The following is an 18,011-nucleotide window of genomic DNA, read 5'->3' on the forward strand; positions in this document are numbered from 1 at the left end:
AAAACAAAATAGGATATGTACAACGGTATCAAGTAATGAATAATCAACAAATTATATTCAGAGGTATTAGAGAATTATATGTATTAATTTCAGAAAATGATGGTAAAATTTTCTACAATTTATATAAATAAAATCCTGTTTGTACATATCTTTAGGTCAGAGAAGTTTTATTCAGTTTGCGCCGGTGGAATTTTTTTCATCTGCTCAAATGTGTATATTGAAATGCACTTGAAAATTAATTGCAGTCTCGTGCCTGCACCCTAATCCTGAGGAGAGAACCTAATACGGCAGGGGACTGAAACGTTCCGGATACCATTCTTCCTTTAAATTACACCTGTTTACCATAACATATATTACATCTGTCTATGTATAAATGCTTAACTACATTTAAACAATACATCCACCAAATTTCAACTTTTAATTTTAAGTTTTACAAAATTAGACCGGGGTAACTTGGTGTGTGAAACAGTGCGCCTTAATGTATCCGTATAGTGCACCCTTTACTCTAAACCATAAAACATATTTACAAGCAGTGTCAAAGCATTCAATACAATCTTCATATTCTATGTTATATCCCAACAATATACCACCAGATTTAATTTTCGCCACTTTTTGTCTATTTTTCATGTTAACAATATATCCTAATGAGAGGTGTCAATCAAATGTAAATATATCAAAATATAGCCAATCAAAACCCTCATCATGTGGTCAAAAGTAAACACAATTATGGCCATGTGCACGTGGCTACAAATTTTCTTTAGTTTCATCATTTCAAATGCGACGTCATAGAAGATATTCTTGTATCTTCTTGTGATATGTGCTATTCTAAACACTTTTAAGCAAAAAAATGTTACTTCTTCAGCTTATAACAAATAAAATGGACAACCGAACAATTTTTTTCTGTGAAAATAAGTATTGCAATGCAGATAAAAAAGTCAAAGTTTTCCTTTCCTCTTTCGTCTACACCGGACTTTTTATTTTTTTTTATGTTTCGAGAAAAGCAGAGGATGCTTACCCTACCGGTGCACCAGGTCCATGCTCCAAGTTTTTAGTGGAGTCCAAGTTGCTCATTTGCTTTTGTTACTTTGTTAACCCGTAGCAGGAGATTCCGACTTTAATTTTGGAATTTCCGAATGTATTATTCGAAAATCTGTACTTAATTTCGGAAATAGTTTGGAAAGTGAGGACTTAGGCATTTTTTTCAGAAAGTGTTTGGAAAGTATGGACTTGGAATTTTTTTCACTCGGAAAATGTTCGGAAAGTTGGGACTTGGAATTTTTTTCAATCGGAAAATATTCCGAAAGTGGGAACTTAGAAATTTTTTCACAAGGAAAACAATCGGAAAGTTGGACTTAAGAATCTTTTTTTTCCAATTAAAGTATAATAGAAAAGCTGGATTTAGAATGTTTCCCCTAAAATTTTTTAAACAAGACTCCATATATCAAATTGTACAGTATAATTTGTAAAGTTTATTGCAATAGAAACATAGCATGTATAATGGTTTGAAAAATATCTACATTTATGCTCAAGGGTCTCAACTAATACAATTTCAAAGGTTCTCAATCAAAGCACTATACTACAGTACATGTATCTACATTTGTGTTTTAGATCACAGTATTAAACTTAAAACACATGGAGTAGCATCCACATTATACAAGGACATTAATCTGGTTTCAATTCTTCTGACAAAACTGTAAAGGACTCACCTGAAATCAAAAATTAGACTAGATATACAATGTATCCTTGTTTAAGTCCTGATTGCCCAGTGATACATGAATGATAATGTACATGTACATAGGTAGTATTATAAAAATCATTTTAATTTAATATATTGACTGATTACATAAAGAAAATTATTTTTCATCTTTTTTTTCTACATGTGTATGACAGTGACATCACAAACTTATTAAATGCTAACTTATTGTATTTTGAAGTTATAAGGATGTAATACTCTTTTAGTTTACACAACCTCAAAACCAGTTGTGTGCATCACATAATTGAGGATATTACTGCACAGACAGGCATTCCTGAATTACTACCATTTTATTTAAATTTGCACACTTTACCTTAAGGGTAATTAAAGAAATATTCAGTATTGTATACCCATCACAATCCAGAATTTACATGGGAAAATGCCAACATCTTTCTTTAGAATGCATGAAATATATACCACACATATGTACGTTACCACTTCCATAATTAGTTAACCTGTTTTGATAATGACCAGTATTATTTAAGTAATCTAATTAATTTAGCACACTGGACAATAACAGTCTGCAACTCACCATTGATTATCTTTGTTAGTACAGTTATACTCTTAAAACCTCAATGTTTACAAGTAAAAGAATCACAATTTCTGTATACTGCAAACCATACCCTTAAAAAGAATGAATGTATGAAATTAAATTGTTGGTTTTCAGTATGTAATGAAGTACTGAGAAACTGCCATTCAGTATTTGATTGTCATGGAGAATTTGTCGAGAAATTTACGTTACTTAAATTACAAATCACCAATTTAATATTTCAGAAGCCAAAATGCATTTGTCCATAATAATCAATTATTAGCGAGCGAAAAAAAAAGTCATGTCCCAGAAGTAATAAAAAGAGACTGTCCTTACGGCGTAAATACGTCATTTCCTTCAATCAAAAAAATTAGAAAATATGGGTTAAGATTACGTTTCAGTAGAAATAAATTCATCTTTTCGGATAGTTTTCAAGTTTTTTTTCTAATTTGTTTAAATTATTTAAAGAAGTGAATGGTATGTTTATAAAAACTTCTGGAAACACGTGGATGTACGTACGGTACGTGTATTTCCACTGTTGTTGTTGTTGTCAAGAACCTAACCCGCCTCAGAAAAAATATAATTCCGATTATATTATCAAAATCGCAGCATAGCTTTTCCAAGATAGGAAAGGCAATAATTTTCTGTTTGGAATTAGCAGCTGTCATCTGAACTTTGTTTATGTAAAATATTCCCACTATCCGTGCAGAACTGTAATATTTCCGCCATCTGTACAGATTGAAACTAAAATTGATGCTGCTAGAGATGCCCTTAAGGGATAAAAAATGTAAAGTATTGCAAAGTGCTGTACAGTTATTGACCATTTTGAGAGTGAGAGGAAAGGGGGTATGGGGTTTGATTTTTTTTTGAGGGGGGGGCAATGTTCAAGTTATTAATTTATTGGAAAAAAAAATTCCCCATATATTCACAAGGCAGTTTTTTAAATAGAAATATTGATTTTGCTCGCTGCTTAAATGTTAATAAAAATACTGAACTTGAGCAGCAAAAAATTTCATCCGGGTCGACCCCCCCCCCCCCAAAAAAAAAAATCATTGTAATGTCCTTTAATATTTTTTACGAATCTCGCACAGACGGTACATGTATGGTACAGCTCATGGTGCTCGCTGGTTTAGGCAATGCCTACCAAATATTAGAATTTGAATTTGATTTTGTGAAAAACTTCATGAACTTGACGAAGTTCGGGCGTGCTATAAATTAACCTGTGGCTGTGACTGTGTACACAGTACAGTAACCGTGTGTAGTTTTAATTTGTTGACACCTCCGTCAAAACTCCGCTTCAAGCATCATGGTAATATTGTATATTTCTCTTCTTAGTATATAACTTCGCTTCTTCTTCGACGGATACCTACCAAGATATCATTGTTTTCCCGTTGCACTTCGATTTCAAGCATTCCGCTGTTGATCGTATTTTCATACGGGCATTTTCGAGATACGACGAAAATCGTAAATTTAAAATGAAACTGAATTTAAATAGTTTGAAAACAGTATTTCGTTGAATGATTAAATTAAAAAACGTGATTTTAAGAAATTATTTCTCAAGTGAAGTATAAAATTAAAAAAAATATCATTTTATTGTCGACGAAGTCCTTTATGTAGCTCGATTTTGATTGGCAGATATTTCCGGTCCTACTTAAATACGACTGCATACGCCTGTCAGGTTAAAATACGCCTGTGGGAGAAAAGTATACGTCTGTAGCATTAATATTGTGTTTTCTTTGGAAATAATATTATATTGGCTTGGTAAGATGTATTTTGTTCAAATAAATTATCTTTCAGCAAATTATTTGTTGATGGGATGTAGAACTAGCCGATGTAAATAACAATCTGACAGGCGTTCGACATTCGTGATTGCGCATGTGTAATTTTGTATTGAAATAAAACATGTGGACATGTGGTTTACAAAGTAAACAAACACAAGCCGCCATGATACATGTATAATGTACACACTTCGATCATTTGAACTAGGGAAAAAGTCGAGAAATATATGATGATAAAAGTCGACATGTTTGTTTATAAAACAACATTCTGACCTTTGAAATGTCGACAAGACAAGTTTTAACCAATTATTCTGACTTATTTTGAAAAAAAAAAAAAAAAACAACTAGGAATCGGGTGTACCCTATGAGCTTCCATAACTAATCGTGTGTAATCTGTGGTTATACCAGGAAGTAAAAAGATAACATTCCGTACTAAATTAACAGGACGTTTTCCTCTCTGACGTTCAAATAAGTTAACTTCGTGCTAATTGGGAATACTGACCAGTAAAGAGTAAGATTTACTTTTCCATTCAGCTTTTACTTCAGTTCATTGTACCATATTCTTGTATTGTCCGTGCTTTATTATTTCATAATGGTTGATAAATATGTCAAGGGTCAAACTTTAAGACTAAGACTAGTCTGTTTTTTTTTTTTTTTGAAATATCGAAACAGAATGAGGTCTGCCTCAATACAATGTACACAAATCCATATATAACAAGTATTAATACATGTATATTCAAGTACCAATTCACGTAGAATTCAGACACTGCCAATGGTAGAGGTGATTCATGCTGTAGAATCAAAGTACTCATGTACTGAATCAATTTATATCAATCGTCTTAGCGCCTCAAATATTCGTCGTATTCCAAAAATATGGAATAAAAGGAAAGTACGGGAATCGAATTCAAACGTATCTTAACATAAGCTTATTATAAGCTTATTATTATAAATGGTTAATATTAAACTCATCGTTTTATTTTTCTTAAATTCACCATTCTGATTATGAAGGACATTTAAAAACACACACCAAAATACATTATAATGCATCATAGTAGCGTGCCAGTTTGCGTAATGTTCGGGTTCGATATATGTTTACATGGAACACTCCGATATAGCCCATAATTGAACTACAAACTACTAGTTGACCATTCCCAGTTTTTAAATTTTCAGGTCGAAATTCAGTTTATCAACCTCCAGGTCAAAACTGTCTGTTAAATAATTCAAATTTAAGGAGGTAGACATAGGGTAAAGGACATAACTCTTACAAATCATTATAACGTTCATATTCAGCATTTTACATCAATCTCATGTAAGCATCAAATGACTTGGACTGATTTCATTATGTTTCAAATGAAAGCGTTATATGCTTTGGTGAAATCGAATATGATGTAACCATATCACTGATTTCAAGAGGCGTCCCTTACCCCAGCTCTACCTCCTTAAGCCACAAATCATTGAAATAAATCATATCCTTAGAAACGTGTTACACTCAACTATCTTCATTTCTCAGTTGATAAGGTTCATAGCTCAAGTGCTACAAGTTGTTTCATAGACACCTATGTGTCATGTGAAAGCGCTTAGTTCCTGGGCACTTAGTCCAGAGACACGTACATTAACATAAACGATAAAGTATTATAATACTATCACAGGGGCTTGGTTCTACTCCCAAATATGCAGTCCGAATAGTATATAACAAGAAAACGGGAATCCCAGATTTTGGGGTAACTCGCTTCAACTCATCCACCCCCCCCCGAATAAAATCAAATATATTTATTACTTATTACTGCCCTGCAAACAACCTAATAAATAAACACAGGTATCACCACCAAATACTTCTTAATATATAGAGTCGGGCTGCATATTTGATAGTGGGAGCAAGCTCCTGTGATATGATTTCACCAATCATGGCCAAAATAGCAAAATAGAATGATTAATATTGCAAAAAGCAATAATACCAGACAAAAAAAATGGCACAATTCCCAAGAAGTGCATTATCGAAATTCATATGCCATCGTCTATGCAAAGTTTCATTTTTATTTGCCATTTCGTAGCTCCCGTTGTCATGAGGCGGTAACCGTAATAAAAATATATTTATGATACAGTGGATGATACGTCAGGATGGTTTTGGGGGTTATGGTACCTTTTTGTAACAAAAATGGTCAAACGATGAGCGGCAAATAAAAGCATAGCATCCCTTTCTTTATAATGTTTTTTGACTGGAACCACTGCCTCAAGGCCTGCATAAGACAGTTTTCCCAATTAGTACTCGGCATTCCTTTTATTATTCCTTTTCTATGATTGAATACTATTTACAATCTCGATGGGTTTTCATTTCTAGTTAAACATCAAATGGTTTATTATGCGTTTAAAAATGAAAAGGTAACTTGAATATATTCGTATGTAGTTCCCTTTTTACCTTTAAATGTGGCTATTGTTAACTTATTCATTATTCTTATGTTACGTTTATCTGAGCCACTTCACAACGTATATTATTTTCAAATAGTTTTTCCTTCCAACCCAAAACAAAATTAATTGTTTTAACGAAGCGTCAGCGACCTATATACATGTATGTAGAATGGAAGACCAGTCAGCGACCTATATACATGTATGTAGAATGTAAGACCAGAACTATGAATGGCTAAAATATTCTGACGGGAGTAGACGATTGCACAAGTGCTCCGTCCATCATTGGCATAGCCTAAAATCCTATTAATTATAATGATTATTGGGACATGTTTCAATTTCTATATTAAATTAATGGATCTGATTTGAGTGGTTCTGTTATATATATATATATATTTCATTTCTTTCGATTTCGTTCTTTATTTCGTTTGATATTATATTGAGTTTGTTTCGGACTTTACAGGTACTTCTGATACTCTGTATTATGATTGAACCAGGAAGCTTTAACACAAACTGCAACAAGTAGCTATCTTACCGTGACTCAATGTCACATTGTTTAGCAAACTATAACAAAATGTTTCCTATAGAAATTTATAGTTAATTAGTGTCAAATGGGAATAAGAAAGGTCAAGAATTTGAGAAATTAAAGCGACATTTTGTTTTCATTTAAAGGCAAAATAAAGTAACATAGGACAAAAATGAGATAATTATTGAAAAAAAAATGAGTTAATTATTTTTAGGAAAATTTAGAAAAAAAAAAACGGAAGTCAACTGATACAAATTTAAAATAAAAAAAATCTTTTCTCAATTTGACCAATGAACAGTTTGAATAAATTAGTTACTACAATTCATAAAGAAACTATATCTATATATATTAGATTTGATTTGATGTATTTTCAAATTGATGAAAGTATGGAAACATGTTTTATGTGAAATAACAAACAGGAAATTATTTGGAAACAATATTCAATGGTATGATTAAAAGAAAAGGTGATTTTTTTTCTTTAATGGAAAAAAAACATAGCAAAATGCATTGTTATAAAAGAAATTAGTTCAAAATATATGATAAAATGGGTTATTATCTAGAAAGATATGAAAACTGCAAAAAATAATACCAAGTTGAGCAATATGCCTTAATCTAAAAAATGAGAGAATGGAAATATTCTTGTCCTGGATATTAAAAACAATATTTTCCTATGTTTTTTTATTTTTTTTTTATTTTTTTGCTTTAAATCAAACACATGAATAAACAACGGTATGTCTCTGTTTAAATAAAAACAAAAATTTCTTTGCGCTATTCCACTTGTTGTTTCTTGTCGCTTTTTGTCACTTCTTGTCGCCAATTAGTAAGACCCGCAGACTTACGTCATCATTGAAACAGAAACTCCGCGTCTGTCTGAAAGGTGCAGGACCACCGCTAATTTAAATCCTTGACGGTGTTGCATGTCTGTAAGTCATACAAACATATTGTCCCTCAATAACTGTGTTGATTTTCAAACTTGATGTATACGGTTGTGCCAAATTAAGACATGACAGCAATTCCTTTTGTGATTCGGTGCAGGAGTTTTGACCACCACCGATCCCAAAAGGGATGACACATGCAAGTACTTAAATTTGAGATTCCAGAGAGGTTTAACCTTACTCCTACAACGTTATAAGTTGGAATTCCGTTCCCCCATACCCCAACTCTTAGGATGGCACCAAGTCATAAAATAGCTTGCCAAATCCAGCATTGCTGGAGTAGTTTTAGCCTTTGTAATCACAACTTTGGATTTTTTTAACGGAAAACAAGGGCTTAATATACATGTACGCACAGTCGTTTGAATATAAGTGACAAATAGCAAAAAAGAGTCAAATATTGCTATTTTTCGCTACAATTCAAACAACTGATGAACGTATCTGCTAAGTCAGGTCAAGAGGCTTAGTATTTTGACCCACTGTATGAATAGTAATCAAGGGAACCAAGGTTCTAGCAGAAATCAAAAGAAAGTAATCCAGTGAGAAAGATAATACATAGAAAACAGACATAAAAAAGAACATGTAGTACATGTCACTAAAATAATACATACAAAGTAGGTTTAGTGTCCTCTGCTTTTCTTGAAACACCGAGTTGCTCATAAAAAGTCCAGGGTAGTTGAAAGTTGAAAGGTTTATATAAACTTATTTTAAAGTCAATAAAAAAATGGTAAACTGTCAAAAGAAAAAAAATATCCTCAGTGCCAAATCACGAAATAATAGTTCAAGCTACGTTTCGCAGCACAGATGTATGTAACTGATTTTAACCTGTATGAAAGGTCTAAACTCATTCAAAAATCAATAAAAATACATTTTGTAACAAGCCTTATCCATTTTGGGATTTCACCCTGGAGAATTTTTTTTGCTTTGACTACCACCGTCAAAACAAAAAAATAGAACCAATGCTAAATCCCAAAAAGTGATTATACTAAGCTATATATAATTGATTTTAAGATAATTGTCTCCTGGACTAAAATTGAAATTAATAGTTTTCTCTTTATATTGCAGAAAAATGGCATCATTCATCGACAAAAAAATTCAACTCGACTGTGCAGAACACAAGCAAAGATATCAATATTATTGTAGGTCTCATGACTCTGTTATTTGTCAAAAATGTCGACTGGAGTCCCATAAAAAGTGTAAAGACACTTCAGATATAGAAGATGTCATCCGTAACGTAAAATCATCTGCAGTTTTCGAGGATTTATGGACCAATATAAAAACAAATCATGAAGCTGTCTTGAATGCAATCATTGATAGGGAAGAAAATGTGAAAAAACTACAAAAAAAGAAGGAAAAACTATCAACTGAGGTGAAAGAAAAAACAGAAAATCTTATTGATCAAATAAAGAAACTAGAAAACAAAACACTATCAGAGTTAGAGTCAGTTGTAAATGAAAATATAAATGAAATCAAAGCCACCACAAAAATCCTGGAATCAAATAAAAGAAAACTTGGTGAATTATTGGAACAGGAGGAACTCATTAAGAACCACGCTTCAAATTTCGAAACATTCATTGCAACAAAACAAATGGAGAGAGAAGTCCAAGAATCAGAAGAAATCTTACACAAATTATCTGAAAATGGAGTCATGGATAATATAGACATAGAAATGAATGAAAACATCACAGCAGACGACACAATTTTTGGAATAAAAACTCTGTGTGACATTAAAGTATCAAAAGAAAAAAATACAACATCCATAAACATAAACAAACCAAACATAGGTCAGGCAGAGGTGAAGACAAGATTCCCCAGACAACTGACACTTAAACAACAGTTTACAGCACGTCTAGGTTGGTGTGGTGGTTGTTGTACGCTGCCTAATGGACTCCTGGTGTTGACTGATTATAACAATGGTGTAGTAAACATACTACACAGTAATGGTCAACACAAATCATCAGTCAGATTTAATGGAGGAGCAGTAGATGGTGTAACAGTCATCAATGAGAACCATGTTGCTGTTTCTAATCCTCACCATAAAACAATCTCCATCATAGATGTAGACAGGAGTAAAATCATTAAAACACTTCAGATAAAGAGTCCAGTCAGTGGAATTACACATAGTGATGGACATTTATACTTCTGTGTACCTCAGGTAGGAATCCAAAAAATTAATATAGATACAGAAAAAATAGACAAACTCCATGATGACCAGACTGTTAGTGGTTCATATATAGACACAGATGGCAACAGAATATGTTATACCTGTCCTCTCAACATATTCAAGCCCAACAACAACAACACAGTTACTGTCCTAGATTCTGATCTCAGAGTTATCTTTACATTCAAGGATCACAATACAATGTCAGGGCCTCTTGGAATATCAATGGATGAACACCAGAATGTTTTTGTGTGTGATTTTATCAAACATAATTTATTACTGATTTCAAGGGATGGAGATAAACATGAAGTTGTAGTCAGTGGAGGTGATGGGTTGTGTCGCCCTCGGTGTGTACATTATGATAAAGTGACCCATCTCCTCACTGTTGTTGATGACAAGGTGGTCAGGATATTTACTGTATATTGACTTTTGATGGAGAATCAAAACTGAGATAAACAAATTATTGAGATTAATTCGATTTCAAGGTAAGAAAACATGTTTTATTTTTTACATGTAGGCTTTGTTTATCTTAATAAATTTTAATAATATCAGACATTTCTACCTTTTTTTCTTAATTGTCAGACATAAATAAACAAACATTTGTTCATGTGATAATTAACTAGATTAAAAGAAAAGAAATACCTTTTATTTTTTGGGGCTTCATTTCTTATTAAAAAAAATTTTCAAAAAGTACAGAAATTGCATATTGAGTACAGTGTTAAATGAATGATTTTAAAAAAAGAAAATTATTTCCTTTTTTTTTATCAGTCAGTTTTGGTCTTCATCAAGATAGTCATACATGACATGTATACTCGAATTCACCTCGGCCAGTTTGCAGTTTTTTTTTAATTATCTTTTAAGTTACTCATAAGTTCCTTTAAGAAATTTGCCATTTTATTTATGTCGTTCAGTACTACAATTTTCATACAATTATTTCTCGTCCTTACCTCTAAGATTAAAAAAAATTCGAAATTTATTTTTCCTACGAGAGTTTTGCACTGAACGTATTGTTTATCAGCCATCTTGTTTCTATGGATATTTTGAGATGTTCCCTATTACCTCACAATTGAGGAGCTGAAATACCATGATTTCCCGCCATATTTCTGGTTCCCTGCTGATTCAATACTTTATGTGGTAAGTCTCATATGAAGTACCAGTTGTAGCATTTTTATTCGGAACTTCTGCTTTCTTCTTTTACTAAAGGTAAAGAGCAGAAAAAGTAATTTTAATAATATCAGACATTTCCACCTTTTTCTTAATTGTCAGACATAAATAAACATATTTGTTCATATGATAATTAACTTGATAAAAAGAAAAGATACATGATTTAATTTTTGGACTTCATTTTCAAAAATCTTAACAATATTTGACAGAACTTTCTACTTTTATCTTGGCATAAGATTTACAAAAATATGATAATTATTAACTTATTAAAAAATGTTTCAAATAGTACAGAAATTTCATATATATATTTCATAAATTTAATTTATATTTTTTTATCAATCAGAGTTGGTCTTCATCAAGATTGTCAAATACATGTACATGTATTTACATGTAGATGTGTCATCATTGAAAATAATGCCTTTTGTTGTATATATTTGCATTTTCATGTTTCTAAATATATGAAATGTTCTCCTTTGAAAACTGAAAATAATTAAAATCAAAAATTTTAATATTAGTATTACTTTGTGTAAATATCTAACACCATACATGTACCACATCAAGATATGAATGTGGTAAAAGATAAGTACATGTACATGTATAAGTGATTTATTCATACCCAGTATTTACATGTAGGCCTTTAAAAATAAATTTCTTTAAAACAATAATTAAAGAAAGTACAGTCATGTAATGTACATGTAGCATTTTTTAGTCATGATTTGAATTAATTTAATATAATTTTTTTGGCAACATGTGATATCCTTATAAGTCTTCATTGCTTCAACTAAAATGAACATATTTTTTTTAAAAGTTTGATTTATTTCATAACTGTTATTGTGTTTTTTTCTTGAAATATTAATTACATGTATATTATTGAAAGATACTACTAAGGACATTAAATTAACCACAACAGTGATTACATGTACTTGCAAATGCAATGATAAATAGAAATATCTTCAATTTATAGATTCACATGTAGGTACATGTACAGCTACATGTATAAAATGTTGATTTTTAAGTCAGTTGTTGTAAATATATATATGTACATGTATGTGTATTTGATTTTATATATTTAGCACTAACGGGGTGGATGGAGAAATTATGAAAAAGGGGAGGGGTGCCAGGTTATTATTTGCTCAATAAGGTCCATAGGTTGTAAAAATTAAAAATTATTCAAAGGGGGATTACACCCTGCACCCACCACTGTAATTATGTTAACACCTATACCTGTATTTTATAATTGGTTCAAATCTAATGTATGATTCATGTGAGGAACAATGCCAGTTTGTATTTTTATGACTAATAAGATTATAACATGTACATGTAGTTTGAATGGTGCATTTATAATGATTTAGTGTTTTTTTTCTCTTGATGGACTGAGACAATATTAATTTATTAAACAAATTCAGATTTAGAGATAAATAAAATATGTTTAATCTATAATGATTTAATTAATCAGAAATCTTCATAAAAATATCAGAAATTTTTCTCTTTTTATCTAAGAACAATGTTTTAATTTACTGACTTAATTATCTTTAATACATTTTTACTTTTTTATTTACATAAATGTAATACATTTTGTAATTAACGTAATAAAAAATCTTTAAAAGAAATGATACTAAATTAGTTTATTTAGTAAAATAATTGATTTTTTGGAAATTATTTTATATTTCTTTATTAATAAGTCATGGTCTTCATCAAGTTTTTTTTTTCTAATACATGTACATGTATCTAGATGTGTCATCAGTGAAAATCTGTTCACTTCATTGTTTTTGTACCTGTTTATAGTTGTATTTATCATTTTCATGTTTCTATCTTTGATTTAGTCGTACTCAAATGATTTAAAAAATATTTATTTGTTATTTGTCATGAATATCATATATATATATATATATACATGTATATTCTTTTAAAAGTCTCTTTAAAACAATGAATATTTTAGGCACTGTAAACAAATAGTTATAACTTATTGTAGTTATAAATATTATGAATGCATGTACATGTATGCATCCTTTTAATGACTCTTAAAAAACAATACTTTCAAATATTAAAATGAAACTGTAAAAGAAGTAGTATGTAAAAACATGTATTATACTTTATTTTTATTTTTATCCAGGATTTGAATTGTTATACAAGACATTTCACCTTCAACTTTGACAACTGATATCCTTGTACATGTATATTCATGTCAAATTTCATTTAAAAAAATTAAATACATTTCTTCATGTACTGTACATTTATAAATCCTTCTGAAGTTACATGTATACTCATTTTTTATTCTTGAAATTTGAAATATTTTTGACTTAAAGTAAATAAACTGGAAATCACATGCATTTTCACTAATTGTAAATGCATGGAGATTTCTTCAATACTTACCATGTGTACAGTACATCATCTATGTTTAAATGTAATTTTTATCAATATATAAATGTACATGGCATGAATAGAATGCACATTCATTCATTTACAATATTTGTTTATTTTTTTTATTTTGTTTGATTTTTTTTTTTTTTTTTTTTTTTTTTTTTTTTTTTTTTTTTTTTTTTTGTATAAATATATATATATATATGTGTGTGTGTTTCATTTTCTTGTGTATGTACTTACAGGGTTGGATTGAGAAATTTAAAAAGGGGGTCCCGAAAGGGCACTCAGGTCAGTATTTGCTCATTGGATATTTTTAATGAAGATATATGTAACACAAATTTTCCATCACCCCATGAACCCCCTGGGTATCCACTGTAAGTATGTTTACATCAATTATTCATAGTTCAATTCCACCAAACCAAAGTCTGACAATTGAATAGCAAATATCAAGTGACTTGTTAAAAAGGTCAGTTAGGATTTTCCCTGAGATGAATAAACCCAGTTTTTATTTTAGAACTAATGAGGCCTAACCATATGGAATTACATGTACATGTACATTGAACGGTAGAATGATTTATAATTTATCTTCTGAAACACTAAGAACAATATTCGTGTATCTACATGTAGATGGCCAAGGCATGGTGGAAGTTGGTTTTAAACACTTAGTGAATGTGGATTTTCCGATAATGGGCGAATCCAACATATGTCATGATCAATATGGATATTAATGACAAACCTAATATTTTATGTCCATCAAAGAAGTGACACATTCCAATACATTCTGTGGAATATATATTCATCTTCAGGACGCTGTCAACATGGACTCGTTCAAGAGGCTTTGTCGATTCACGGAGTCTTTAATTATGTGCTCTGCCAATATGGATTATCGCATGAAAGGCAGACTATTTGGATTCTTTTTTTTAAGATGGAATTATTTTCTCTAGTGAGAACTTCTGTTTATGTAGAATTAAGCTATGAAAGGTTTTTCATGTATTATACATTGTGTCTTGATTATTTGTTTGAACTTGCACTTCAGCATGTTGAATTAATAACACTTATAAAATACATGTACATGTAGTGTTCATTTGTAATTATTCATTCAGTTGTAGATAATTCCAAATTTAAAAACATTATTGGTAATTGGCTAAATTGAAAAAAATTGTTATGAGGCAAAACAAATATATGTCAATATTACTTGTTTTTTTTATTTTAACACCACATCACAGTGCACTTGAAAAGCAAAGCATTTTGGTAAGGTGATTTATAATCTTAATGAAATGCACACAAAATGAACATTTCAAGGGCAGCTAATTCTGTCAAAAATTTATTGTTTCTTACATTTTCTTAAAAAAATATTCTAAACAAATCTATTGATGTAGAGATCAAAGTATAATCTTTTCAAATACAGAAAGTATCCTTGAGTAAAATTATTTTTTCATATTTGTGGGCTATGGACATGCATTTTACCTGATTTAAAACTTATTTAATTATTTAGTTTCAATACAGATCCAGTCCAATAATATTAATTAGTTAGATTTTGTTTCTGAGAATATACGAGTTTGAATCATCAAGTTGTTTTTATATAGTGGGAACTTATGCTGTTAAATATGCTTTCAATTCAAAATTACTGTGAAACATTATAAAGCCATTGCAGTCCTCCATAATAAGTCTGATTTTATTCAACTTTAGAAGAGAAGAGTTATTGTTCCTGAATTGTGTCAAGTATCCAGAATTTACTTCTAATACAAGCACATTTGAGATTTTTTGTGTAAATTGTCTTGTAATAGTATTCAGACTGCTGGTGTAAAAAAAAATAAAACATATATTACGAAAATCTCTTTTTTGTTTGCCCTTAAGGGCTAGTTTTAATGTACTGGCCTGTCTCTGGCCATTTTCTGAAGATATTCCCATGATGGGGTTAATTTTGCGCATTTCAAACACAATGGTATGACACCATGTAATCTATGCTTGGCTGTAACTCTAGTGTCCATGGAAGGGCTGTTAAAGTGTGGTCTTGTTGATGATTTCTCAAGATGTGTCCAATTTATCGCTACCATCTGATGATGATATGTTTCACGTCTTCCTGATTGTATCTGCTAAAGAGGTCATACCTTCCAGAAGGTATCTACTAAGGACATCCATGATGGAGGCCTTATTTAAGAGGGTTCCAGTCGATTTCACTAGTATTAATTAACATTTTAAACAAGAAAAGTTTGAAATAGATAATTAACTGCGGTGGAATAATGGTATCACGCTGTCGTCAGTTCGTCATTGTCGTCTGCCGTCGAATAATAGTATCATAATGTCGTCAGTTTCTTTATTTTCGTCTGTGGTGGAATAATGGTATCATGCTACAGTCAGTTTCATCATTGTTGACTGCGATGAAATAATTGTATCTCGCTTTCGTCAGTTTTGTCATTGTTGTCCGCGGTGGAATAATGGTATCATGCTATCGTCAGTTTCTTTATTGTTGACTGCAGTGGACTAATGGTATCATGTTGTTGTCATTGTTGTCTGCGGTGGAATAATGGTATCATGCTATCGTCAGTTTCTTCATTGTTGACTGCTGTGGACTAATGGTATCATGCTGTCGTCAGTTTCGTCTTTGTTGCCTGCGATGGACTAATGGTATCATGCTGTCGTCAGTTTCGTCTTTGTTGCCTGCGATGGACTAATGGTATCATGCTGTCGTCATTGTCGTCTGCAGTGGAATAATGGTATCATGATGTCGTCAGTTTCATCATTGTTGTCTGTGGTGGAATAATGGTTTAAGCTGTGGTCAGTTTCGTCATTGTTGTCTGTGGTGGAATAATGGTACTACGCTCTCATCAGTGTCGTCAATGTCGTCTGCGGTGGAGTAATGGTATCATGCTTGTCATCAGTTCATCCTTGTCGTCTGTAGTGGAATAATGGTATCGTGCTGTCTTCAGTTTCGTCATTGTTTTCTGTAGTGGAATAATGGTATCATGCTATAGTTAGTTTCGTTATGGTTGGCTGTGGTGAAATAATTGCAACATGCTGTCGTCAGTTTCATTATTGTTGTCTCCGACGGTATAATTGTATCATGCTTTCATCAATTCATCATTGTCGTCTGTCGTCGATTGATGGGATCATGATGTCTTCAGTTTCGTCATTGTCGTCTACGACAATTTCCTTTTCGATGTACTCTCTCATTTTCGGATTTTGTATTTACTGTACTGGTTTCTTATCTCAAGGCTTTATTTGTTGTTTTATTAATTGATTGGTTTTTTATGGTGTAACATCCTATTAATTCACCATTAAACAATCGCGGACACCAGCTTTTGTATCAATTACACAAGTACAGCCAGTGAAATAATGCTATCATGCTACAGTCACTTTCGTCATTGTTGTCTGTGGTGGAATAATGGTACTACGCTCTCATCAGTGTCGTCATTGTCGTCTGCGGTTGAATTATGGTATCATCTTGTCGTCAGATCGTCATTGTCGTCTGTAGTGGATTAATGGTATCATGCTGTCTTAGTTTCATCATTGTTGTCGGCAGTGGAATAATGGTATCATGCTGTGGTTAGTTTCGTCATTGTTGTCTACGGTTGAATAATGGTATCGTGCTGTGGTTAGTTTCGTCATTGTTGTCTGCGGTTGAATAATGGTATCATGCTATAGTCAGTTTCATCATCATTGACTGCGGTGGAATAATGGTATCATGCTGTCGTCAGTTTTGTTATTGTTGTCTTTAGATATTTCATGTTAGTATATATTGAGTGTATTGATTTTCATGAAATTAAACCACTAAAGAAAGCATGGGATTGATTTTAGGGGTTTCAACTTGAACTGATTACGAATGAAGGATCAGAAACAAACATGTTCCTGTTTTGCAGACAATAGTTTGAGTAAAGATGAATGAATCTTATAAATGAACCTCAAGGTGACATACCTATCCTGGAAAGAAAGGCTTTGATTGATTATTTATTGAGCAATAAAAGGCCAAACAGGGACTTTGTGGTCAAGTTCTTTTCCTGTGTAATTGCTATTAAAATTGAGATCTGTATCAAGCTTGGAAAGCGTGTAAAATTTTGGCCCAACTGTTCATGATTAGACCTCTGCATTCTAATCAAGTATTGCCCTGCGAAGCATTTCTTTGGCTTGATATGAAAGTAAGACACAGACCATTTTCTTTTTGAAGGGGGCTCGGATTTAATGTTGAGTTTTTGCTCAGACACGAAAAGTATTTCTTTTTTTTCAGCAGCAGTCGTAGTTAAAAATTGTATTTGAATATCTGTATTGTAAAGGGATGGTGGAAATATTAAACAGTATTAATATTTTTTTCAATCAATCACTGAGCAAAATACTTTTGGCTAAAAATTTGGAGTAATCTTATTTTTTTCGTAACAAACCAAGTCTCCCCCTCAAAACAAAAATGTT

At 31.5% G+C, this 18,011-nt stretch overlaps 1 protein-coding gene and 1 long non-coding RNA gene across 3 annotated transcripts; one reads left to right on the forward strand and one right to left on the reverse strand.

The window, feature by feature from the left end:
• Positions 1 to 1,456: 1,456 nt before the first annotated feature.
• LOC148597107 (uncharacterized) lies at positions 1,457 to 4,391 on the reverse strand. Its single transcript, XR_015918944.1, has 3 exons — positions 3,653 to 4,391; positions 2,286 to 2,377; positions 1,457 to 1,706 (listed from the first exon to the last, which is right to left on the reverse strand). It is a non-coding gene; the product is annotated as an uncharacterized LOC148597107 (long non-coding RNA).
• A 74-nt stretch (positions 4,392 to 4,465) lies between these two features.
• Positions 4,466 to 15,441, forward strand: LOC148597108 (uncharacterized). 2 transcript variants are annotated; one of them, XM_088563123.1, is made up of 2 exons: positions 4,466 to 4,571; positions 8,987 to 15,441. In XM_088563123.1, the coding sequence occupies exon 2, from the start codon at positions 8,991 to 8,993 to the stop codon at positions 10,506 to 10,508; it is 1,518 nt and encodes a 505-aa protein (XP_088419249.1). In that variant the 5' UTR covers positions 4,466 to 4,571; positions 8,987 to 8,990; the 3' UTR covers positions 10,509 to 15,441. The 2 variants fall into 2 exon arrangements, with proteins under 2 accessions (XP_088419249.1, XP_088419250.1); XM_088563124.1 differs by lacking the exon at positions 4,466 to 4,571 and adding an exon at positions 7,694 to 7,912.
• Positions 15,442 to 18,011: the final 2,570 nt, after the last annotated feature.

The sequence above is a fragment of the Perna viridis genome, chromosome 15 (genome assembly GCF_037379345.1).
Source record: "Perna viridis isolate PV_CMFRI_1.1 ecotype Kerala chromosome 15, ASM3737934v1, whole genome shotgun sequence".
NCBI classification, from domain to species: domain Eukaryota; kingdom Metazoa; phylum Mollusca; class Bivalvia; order Mytilida; family Mytilidae; genus Perna; species Perna viridis.

Excerpts from the sequence above, each read along its gene's own strand:
- LOC148597108 (XM_088563123.1), top strand. The coding sequence starts at position 8,991 with ATGGCATCATTCATCGACAAAAAAATTCAACTCGACTGTGCAGAACAC.